General features: G+C 41.0%; 1 protein-coding gene across 1 annotated transcript; it reads right to left on the bottom strand.

Moving 5' to 3' along the window:
• Nucleotides 1-5,455: 5,455 nt before the first annotated feature.
• LOC124119011 (fucolectin-like) lies at nucleotides 5,456-9,661 on the bottom strand. Its single transcript, XM_048387031.1, has 3 exons — nucleotides 9,386-9,661; nucleotides 7,567-7,803; nucleotides 5,456-6,573 (listed from the first exon to the last, which is right to left on the bottom strand). Exons 1-3 carry the CDS (start codon nucleotides 9,495-9,497, stop codon nucleotides 6,353-6,355), a joined length of 570 nt encoding a protein of 189 aa, XP_048242988.1. The 5' UTR covers nucleotides 9,498-9,661; the 3' UTR covers nucleotides 5,456-6,352.
• Between the last annotated feature and the right edge of the window lie 1,534 nt (nucleotides 9,662-11,195).

Below are 11,195 nucleotides of genomic sequence, written 5' to 3'. Positions count from 1 at the left end.
ATCAGCAATAGTAGGAAGTTGAGAGTCTAACTTTATGCGATCATGCCAGCCTGGCCAGTCTCAATACAACACTTCTCACCCAAACAATGGTGTAGACCTTTGTAACGACCGTGTGACCTGATCCTTAACATATATGTTTGCCTTCAATTTTACAAATAGTCATCTTGATCTAGTTTTTTTATATCTTATATGCACTGGTATAAGTTGTATGTTTTCAAGATTGTTCTTTGCTTGTTGTTTTGTACTACAGTCAGCAATATTCAAACTGTTTTCCATTTGCCTGTAACTAAACGCGCCTGTACCAGACAACCAGTGCTTGTTGATGAGGTTGGGTACGAGTACACAAATACAGCCAAGTGATGAACCCTGAACCCGGCCTTCATGTTCAGATCTATCGGTTATTGCGTCTGTCATTGGGTTCCGTGGACCTCCTGTTGCCTTCAATATGTTATTATTATGCGTGTGTAGCTTTTACGCGTTTGTCGCTTGTTGACATATTATTTTATACTTTTTGTTACTATATTGTATCAACGTGGTAATGCGTTAGAGCACTGGAACTCACATGGTTGTCAGATGATCATGACAACCAAACGTGTTGTGATGGACAAACATCCATAGAACCAGGTGGACGGGACACTGAAGAGAACGCCCTTCACTCCATCGTTTTGATGGATTTGATTTCTGCATGTTTAATCTAAAACTGAAGCAGTACGATAAGTTGGACATCCAATTGTGCTTTTATAGATTTAATTAAGAACTCGGTCGAGTTCAAACACTACTATTTAGAAATCAGTTGTTTCTTGTTAAGAAGAGGTCACCCTAAAGTATTATATTCTTCTGGACTTGTCAATCCTGTTTAACTTACATGTATATATTGCAACACATTCAAAAGAGATGTACGAACCAGAGTGTATAGTTTAATCATTTGTTATTCAAGAAATCGTGAAAAGGAAAATTGTGAAAATCATCCCTAAAGAATTTAAAACAAAATACGTGAACAATAAATAAGAAAATAAAACACTGTTATAGCATGAAAGAATTATGTATATATATCTTCTATTATCACAGTGTGTAGACACAAGTAAGGCTTGAAAATGTTAAATATTTGTAAATATGGAGATTGCTTCAAATTAAATATGTCGGTAGTATGGTATGCCATCAAGGATTTTCTGTGCTTTATTCAGATTCCTATTTGTCACTTATTCATTTTGTTCTGGTATATTTTCAATTTGAGAACAATAAACCTTTAAGATAAAATGTCTGTGTCTTTTTTTTGTCTCTTCTTGGAGCCAATGAAGGTATTTTGTTTTGTCAGATGCAGCAGAATGTTCCTTTTTCAATACAAGAATATTTTTTTTTATAATTGCGATAATATAAATACATTCATAAGTGAATGTTCATGGTTTCTAACGAAATAACGTTATGGCCTTCCAGATGGCCCTTGTAACTGTGTACACAACGACCGGGTTTCACCAGAGTGGTAAACGTCCACGACCCGCATCACCTTCCACATCCAGTGTAAATCAGGATTAGATAATGAGAAGCAAGTTCAAGTGAACTTTTTCGCACATTTGTAAATCATATTATATAAATAAGGAGTAATTTTGTGAATCAAAATGTCCAGAAACATACAGTTCACATTACGCGGAGCATTCAGTGTAGCACTCGGGTGTTTATGTCAATGCATGTTTATTGTAATGTGTGTGGTGACTGTAAACACGCTGTTTAAGAGGTCAGTGCATTTCAGAGACTATGTTGCATTTAAAGTCAAATGGCTTGAGCTAAGTATGGTTCTGAGAGGATGTGCAATTGTTGCCGACATGCCTGTACGACCAGTATGAACTGAAGATATTACCAAGCCTGTATGAAGATGAAACTGAAAAGGCCAGCACTTTAAGTTCCAGCGACTATCTTCAAACATAGATTAATCGAGAAGAGTAATATCAGTCACTGGTTTGTGTGGGCCAGACTGGTTTATTCTTTAGCCTACTGAAGCGGCTTGGGTCTTTGACGATGATATGTTTGTACTATGGGACTTGGAGCTAACTGAATGCGAAATATATGCATCGTCTATATGTTCAAAGTGAGTTTTATCTTTTAATTTGGTTTAACATATAATGTGTTGTCCGCATAGAATATATTTATGAAAAATATCTTCATTATTGAAATTGAACCTACAACAGCAATCGTTCTTGGCATACAGAAAGGCTGACCCTATGGAAATCTCAGACCTGACACTTGTACTCCCGTTTACTATTTCCAGATGACAGATAACATAGTTTTACACGAGATGCTCCATAAAAACTGGATTTCTCTGATGCTTTGATAGCTATCGACAGATGAATAAAATATATTGATAAGTATCAGACATACAAAATTCGAAAAAGGAAGTAACAATACAATTAAATAATATTACAGGTAATAGAAATACAGTGTTATTTCAGATAATAGATTGTATAGATTGTCAAGCTCTTGATATTACTTATTCATTCAGTATCCTTGTGAACTTCAAGAAGGACGTCATTGTGTGACGCACTGTGATCAACAAATAATTACAAAAACGTTTGAGAATGTATTTCAATTACGAATATACACGACCTTGATATACCTCAATACATGCATTAAAAGTAAAATAACTCCCCAAAGGAAGTTGAGACAACGTACAAAGTTTAAGTGAGAGTGATTTAAGTCACGTCGCATATAATTCAGTTGTCAAGTTTCTGGAAAAAGTAATGCGTTGATATTTTCTAACATCCTGTCATCAAATGACAATAAAATAACTAGTTATATATCACAGATATATGTTTAATGTTCCTGTCAAGAAAGAATATTACACGACACAATTGAAAACCAAGGCGAAAGAGATCGCGGGCAACTGAAAGGAAATTATTTTCACATGTTGGTTTGCGATTAGTTTCAAGTAAAGATGACTGTAATCTGCTTTTAAGGAAACAATTACACTTATGCACTTGTATGCACATTCTACAAGGTTCTAATTCATCTCTTTCTTGGATGGCTCCATTTTTTAAGAAGGTGGCGCGGTAGACTAGTGGTTAAAGTGTTCACTCGTCACCCCTAAGTGAGTGAGTGAGTGAGTTGGGTTTATCGCCGCTTTTAACAGTATTCCAGTTACATCACGGCACGTCAGCTTAATGTGGGAGGAAAGCCCAAAGTGATGCAGGTCTAAGACGTTTACCACTTCGGTGAAACCCACGAGCACGGGTATGGTGCTGAAAAACCTAGAAACATAATCGGGGCGAACCAACGTCACGCCTAAGACCCAGGTTCAATTCAACATATAGATTGAATGTGTGATTCCCATTTCTCGTGTTGTCGTAACTGCTTTCGGGCGTCAAGTGGGACCCGACTACAGTTACCTAAACACGTTGTCGTTCCTTGTCCACATGGTCAGTTAAACTTTGCAGCTCGACTTGTCAGTATCAGTCAAGTCTCAGACACTTTCTCTGAACTGTCTCCATCAGCAATTATACTCGCATAATAAAGAAACGCAACACCAGCTATATTTTCGCATTAGTTGTACTTCCTCTTAGTGCATACATCAATACACGACAGGATCAGACCGGTCAGGGTCATCACTAAGTGGGGAGAACTTAGAACGATCACACCGCGCTCTCCTCTTCTTATGTTGACGAAATGGCATGTCTTTGTCACATGACCTCATAGATGATTTTAAGTGGTTAAGACAATATCAGACCATGGACTCGTGTTTGTGTCGTGATCAGCAAACTACCGGAACTTACTTAACGATTACAAATGTCCATTGATTAACTGGCGACGACACCACCGAAGCTATCCCTAAATGTCCTGTTACTGTCATCGCCCTATTGATTTCCTGCTTGTTGCGCCAACACTTCAGCTTTCTGTCTCCATCGTTTTTAAAGCTATAATCATGAATTTAAAGGTTGATTTTGTTGTAATTGTCGAGGGTTTGGGGATACATTTTTACCTTATAACAACCTCCGCCTGTGGACAAGAGCTGTCACAACTCTGATCAAGTAAACACTAGGTGAGATCTGATATGTTAAAATACAATCACAATAAACACAATAGAAGTAAAATAGGATCGATCATTCTATATACTTAATTGTAACCAATTTAAAAAAAAATATAGTCAAAATGTACTAAAATGCTAGAGAATGTTAGAAATGATCCTATGTTAATTCGTATAATTACAAAGCATAAACATCACGATATATTATTCAAGTACAATATATAATTAATTAAAAGTGATTCATCAATGTCAAATGTCACTGTACACGGCCAAAATATGGAACAGCCATTCACGAAAGTTCATGTGTCGCTGGTCCCAATCGAATCCACTGGCTCCTTTCCTGTTTCGAAAAGTCAATTGGTCTAACGCTGTCCAACGTGTTTGAGGCCCTAACAGAAAAGTTAATGTCTGAACACAAGGCCTGTTCACACAGTATGGTCATCAGCTGGGATGTTGAAGCGAGAGGTAGACTTTTCTGGACACTGCGTGAGTGTTGACTGATCACTGTAGATGTACAGATGTTATATACTGATGTAGTCACAGCTTGTATGCGGTGGTTGTGAGCACCTGGAGATGTAGAGGTCGGTCGTGCTGACAGATAATGATAATCTCCGGTGCCTTGCGGTCTGTTCAGCGGCAGAGGTGACAGGACAAGGTACACCCTCAACAGCAAGCTTGTACCAAGAAGCCAGATTATTGATTTGGTGTGGACCAGGATACATTTTGGCAAGTGCGTGACTGTCCGCCCAACAGACTGGGGTACGGCCATTATCTACAATACTTAAAGACTGTTAACACACGATCAACATGTTAGTAATACAAATATAGAAAATCTTAACACAAAATACAAATGTGACACCTTCAGCTCAGACTGCTGCCTGTGTAAACAGTAACAGTCTTCCGGAACGTGCCTACATGCATATACATTTCACGACTACAAGAGTCGAATATTTGGACTACTCATTACAGGTTCACTTGCGTGGACCAATATAATATTCAGAGTACATTGATAAGCCGGAATGATTCTCAAAAACCCATGACTGCTTCTACAGTACAGTCTTGAGAGCTATTTTAATTTTCGAACTTACCACATTCAGCAAACGCTTTGTAGTTGATAACACCTGAACAAACAACATATATAATTATGTGATGGACTGAGAGTACACATTGAAACGCGGACAGTAATTGAACGTAACCTAGCTGTACATGTGCAATAGTAGAGTAATTTAGGATAATTTAAATACCAAGTAACCATAATATAAGGAAACCATTTCCGAATACAACTATTGTGTCTGAAGAAAAGGAATGAATACAATATTGTCGCAAAAATGAATTGAAACAGGTAGGAATATATATTCTCGTTGTGATTCGTTATTTGTTATGGAGAAGAACAACATGATGTTGAATATCACAACATAAAACACTATATTACATTAGCTTTGGAACATGGAGTATTTAAAGGATAATGTTATATTTCGAATTGGTAACCATTTTATAGCCTGATCTTCTTACTGTACCCTGCTGACAAATGTTTATAACACTCACAAATAACTAGTCTTTAAAAGGTGGTTAAAACAAGGCCATTCCAATATGAGGTATTACGGGCAAGAATAACCTGTCCAGATAAAGAAATCCTCATCATTATCTTCTCATGGCAGGTGGCACAAACAGAGAGGTCAACACAGCTTTTAACCTGGAAGAACAGAGACTGTCCACGATCAGAATAATGTCAGAGGTAACACAATATCCTGTCACTATCATCACCCTTTTTATTTCCTGAAGAGTCGCCTACTAAGCAACTGATTCGGGAGTGAGCACATTTATTTAACGGCAGTAATTGCAATACAAGGACTGATTGACATGTGTTCACATTTATATAAAGGAAGTGATTTGCTGGAGTTTACATGAAGTACAGTAAATGATTTGCGAGACTATAATAACTGTACCTAAGTACTCCTCATGCAATCCATTTCTTACAGTCCGTATCTCAAGGCGAAGTAGATCCAGCACATTTTAGTGACACACATATTGCACATTGCAAACAGAACATGAATAGGCAAGTGTCAAATAGACACGTGAGTGAGTGAGTGAGTTAGTGAGTGAGTGAGTGAGGTGTAACGCTGATTTGAACAGTATATCAGTTATATCACGAAATATCAGCTTCATGTAAGAGGAAAGCCAGGTGTGTCACGTTATTGTGCTGACGAACATACAAATACAATGGGGGCGAAATAAGATTCGGATCAATGAGCACACACCGAAGGACAGCGAATTGCAGAGCCTTGGACAACTGGGCTACCTATGTCCCCAGCTATAGCAAAGCAGTTACATTTGAACATTTTAAGTTGGGACAAAGCAATTTGAAAGTGTCAATCTTGTTGTTCTAGCAGGGTCAACATGCCGATGAATAAGTTGACACCCGCGTGTCTCGTGTCTGACCATCTTGACCGCTATGCAGAGAGGATCGGTGACACAGTTGACGACACAGCTCAGGAGGTCAAGGGGTAACGCTGCCACAGTCAAGCCAGTCAGTGACACATTTGTGTTTCGGAAGTGAGCAGCTGTTGATAAAAAGATACGAAAAATATGTTAGGAACCTACCATCATCAATACTTCACGGGCACTACCGCCATCCATCCTGATCATCCGTGAATATATACGACCGCTTGTAGTCGCTATTTGTAGCAATGAATCAAGATGCAGCATGGTTCTAGCGATAGGGAATCCACCGAGTGCTCAAACGAATGCTCAATCCCATTATGTCGCCAAAAGGGCATCTGCTCAACACATTGCTTTTGTCTTCTTTCAGTACTTGGCTTCGCACAGTCACAAGTCACTACTACACCGCTAGTCGGCCCAATGAATTTCCGGGTATACAAAACCAGTGAAGTACTGACGATGGGAACTTATTTAGATCTTATTTGTAAGTAAGCAAGACATACATTATTATCACCAAGAATGACCACCAAATCCATTTGAACTATAAGATCGATTAAAGAGCTAAATGGCAATTTAATCAAACATTTTTGTAATGTTTAAACTTATACCATTATACAGTTTGTCATGAAATGAGGAACATGCCATTCACTTTTTGTTTCATCCATTAATATAATTTTAATTCACTAAATGATTATTCAAATAGCAATATATATATGCTTTATAGTTACATGATTGCTACAGAACCTCATCCACCAACACCGCACAACAACACCGCACCACCTCATCCACCAACACCAGCTAACAAACACCCACGAACCACCACAGCCGAACGTACATACGCACATGCAGAAACACAGGCACACACGGGTATACACACAGACTCAATGATGAAAGGGCCGAAATATAGGACGTTCTGATGCAAACAAATTTCCATTGCAGATCCAAGAATTCCTGGTCAGGATCGGTCCCTGGCAATCACCGGATTGTCCTGTCCAGTTTTAATTATTTACAGGCCACAGTCATAGATGGACTATGTTTTGAGATAAGCGTTGAACACCAAACAAGAGATATCTCCGAAATTAATAGGTTAATCTGTTTGTTCCACATTGGCTTACCATACTTTTCTGGTTCATAGATAGAAACCTCGCACAATGTAAACAAGTCTCCAGCGGGTGGAGTCTTCTTCCCTGACAGCCTTACAAACCTCCCAGCAACTACAGAGTCACACATGATGTCTTGAGTTGTAGGCCTGAAGACGCCGTGGTAGTAGTGACACAACGTGGGCTGGGCGCTCACTGTGACGGCAGGGTCATCGACGTACACATCGATGGTGAAATCGTGCAGCCTGTCAGCTGAATCAAACAGAAACGTGTTTCTGTTATAAATAATAAGTAAATGGGAGTTATGAACAGATGCATTTGGGATGTCAGGCTTTATGACCTGGGTGACATCGAACCCCCATGTCGTGGGACAGATCCACCCATAAAGGTACACAGCACCGCAGCCACACAGTGACGCAACCACCCACACAGAGACGCAACCACCCACACACTGACACGGCCACCCACAGAGTGACACAATCACCCACACACTGACACAACCATCCACACAGTGACGCAACCACCCACACAGGGACGCAACCACCCACACAGTGACACGGCCACCCACACAGTGACACAACCACCCACACAGTGACGCAACCACCCACACAGTGACGCAACCACCCACACAGTGACGCAACCACCCACACACTGACGCAACCACCCACACACTGACGCAACCACCCACACAGTGACGGAACCACCCACACAGGGACACGGCCACCCACACAGTGACACGGCTACCCACACACTGACGCAACCACCAACACAGTGACGCAGCCACCCACACAGTGACGCAACCACCCACACAGGGACACGGCCGCCCACACAGTGACACGGCCACCCACAGAGTGACACAATCACCCACACACTGACACAACCATCCACACAGTGACGCAACCACCCACACAGGGACGCAACCACCCACACAGTGACGCAACCACCCACACACTGACGCAACCACCCACACACTGACACAACCACCCACACAGGGACGCAACCACCCACACAGTGACGCAACCACCCCCACAGTGACGCAACCACCCACACAGTGACGCAACCACCCACACAGTGACGCAACCACCCACACAGTGACGCAACCACCCACACAGTGACGCATCCACCCACACAGGGACACGGCCACCCACACAGTGACACGGCCACCCACACACTGACGCAACCACCAACACAGTGACGCAACCACACACACAGTGACACAACCAACCACACAGGGACACGGCCACCCACACAGTGACATGGCCACCCACACACTGACGCAACCACCAACACAGTGACGCAACCACCAACACACTGACGCAACCACCCAAACAGTGACACGGCCATCCACACAGTGACGCAACCACCCACACAGGGACACGGCCACCCACACAGGGACACGGCAACCACCCACACACTGACGCAACCACCCACACACTGAAACAATCATCCACACAGTGACGCAACCACCCACACAGGGACACGGCCACCCACACAGGGACACGGCAACCACCAACACACTGACGCAACCACCCACACACTGACGCAATCATCCACACAGTGACACAAATACCCACACAGTGACGCAACCACCCACACAGTGACGCAACCAACCACACACTGACGCAAAACTGATAAATCTGGACATGCTTGATGCTATAAAAAACAATGTTTTTTTCAAAAAATATATTTTTTGGCTAATCCTATCAGAGAATGTATGTATTGAAGCGCATGATAAACATATTCTATATCAAAACAAAAATTCAATGACCCTTTAAAAGATATTACTTGGTCGGGTCCTAACCACAATATTACAATACTTTATGTGAACACTTACCACAGCAATCTGAACGACCAACAATCTCAACTCTAGATATTCTGTAGACGTCCTGTAAGTCCACCTGCCACCAGGGATTCGTATCACCATAGCCAACGCTGTGACATGTCATGTCATTAAATACTCCTGAAGGTGACCCGTCAACAACACTTGACGTATATAGTTGACACGATTGAATGTATGTTGAGCTGGCATTGGATGGTTTCTTCAAAGCCAAGTTTCTTCCTGTGTAAGCTGTTGAAACAGTGTTCCACAGTGAGTAAGTGAAAGTAAATCAGTTCTCATGTGCATGCTTATATAAACTACTGCTTACAACTACTAACTTCTTTCTTGAAGAAGCCACAGCAGTACAATACGATCTGCTAAGGAACTGCATCAATTCCGCAAACGTACTGAACAGCGGCGTTTCTGCAAACGTACAGAACCGCGGCATTTCTGCAAACGTACTGAACCGCGGCATTTCCACGAACGTACCCTGGTAATTCCGGATACATTTGGGGTAGTATCACGGATCGCTCCTCCGCAGACGAGAGGTTGTGTTCAGTAGTGTAAGTGCAAATTATACATAACATAATGCCTTAACACGTGCTTTATAGGACAATCCCTGACCAATGGCCTATCAAGTATAAAGGGAGAAGAATATTTCACAGTTGATTTTCACAGGTGGCTTATTTTGCAATTTATGAAATTTATAGTGATAGAGTGAGTTACGACATCTCGTCTTCAAGATGTCAGCCATCCGGCGTCGAGAACTAAATACACATTTATAAAGATGATTATTAAGGACAAATTAATAATGATGTAACTTAGTTCTTCAATGCAGCACTGCTACTATCACACCAAGAAGGGCCAACAGGAAAGGTAAACCTTGCCGAATGTATTTTAGAGTGGGTTTAGTTAGTTCGTTATATATCTTTGATAGAATGCAAAACCTATTTTCAAACAGAATTGGAAGACAACCAAAGTATGTCTTCCCTGACTGGCGGAATAAGGTTCCCACTAATGAGGCCTCAAAAAGCATCATCACTATAATGTAAGCACCACTACATTAATTGTCCAAGAGGCCAGTATGTTTACAGGGGAAAAGATCTGCCAAATCACGCATCGGTCCAATCAACGTTTGGTTTCAAATACCGTCCATCAATCTAATCTTCATAACTCGTTAGGTACAGTCGAGCATGCAAGTTCTACGAAGATTCACACGAAAAGTCACACGATTCATGCTCAAAATTGGATTGATCAGGGTTACAACACCTTAAGCTTTCAAAACGTTTTTGGGTGGATATGTAGAGGACATTTATTTACAAAATTGAAGCATCGATTACTAGAATGATGTCCGATACAATTCCCATATTTCCTTTTTACTATATGTCTCCAGTCTTTTTTTTTCTCCATTTTCATTCGTTTTGCAAACACGTCATGCCATCACTATTTGATAGTGATTCAAAAGCACATGCTTAGGAGATCGGAATTGTTCATTGATGAAGAGGGAAATGGTTTTGTCACTTATATTTAGAGTCCTAAAATCACTGAATATGAACAATTTGTAACCGTAACTTATGTTACAACGTCCTGCACATGTGTTGTTCTTGTCACTGGATGCTGATACAGTTTTGGTGAAGGGGTCGAATGACTTCATCTATGTACACTGGTTAATATGTAAATTAATTACAACTGAACGTTAAATCGGCTAGGGTGAGTGAGTGAGTGAGTTGGGTTTGACGACCCTTTTAACAGTATTATATTGCGGTGTGTCCGCTCAATGTGGGAGATAAACCCGAAGTGATGCAGGTCTCAGACGTTTACCACT

Source organism: Haliotis rufescens, unplaced genomic scaffold, assembly GCF_023055435.1.
Source record: "Haliotis rufescens isolate VD_foot unplaced genomic scaffold, xgHalRufe1.0.p SCAF_63, whole genome shotgun sequence".
Classification (NCBI taxonomy): Eukaryota; Metazoa; Mollusca; class Gastropoda; order Lepetellida; family Haliotidae; genus Haliotis; species Haliotis rufescens.
This window is presented reverse-complemented; position numbering and strand designations above follow the sequence as displayed.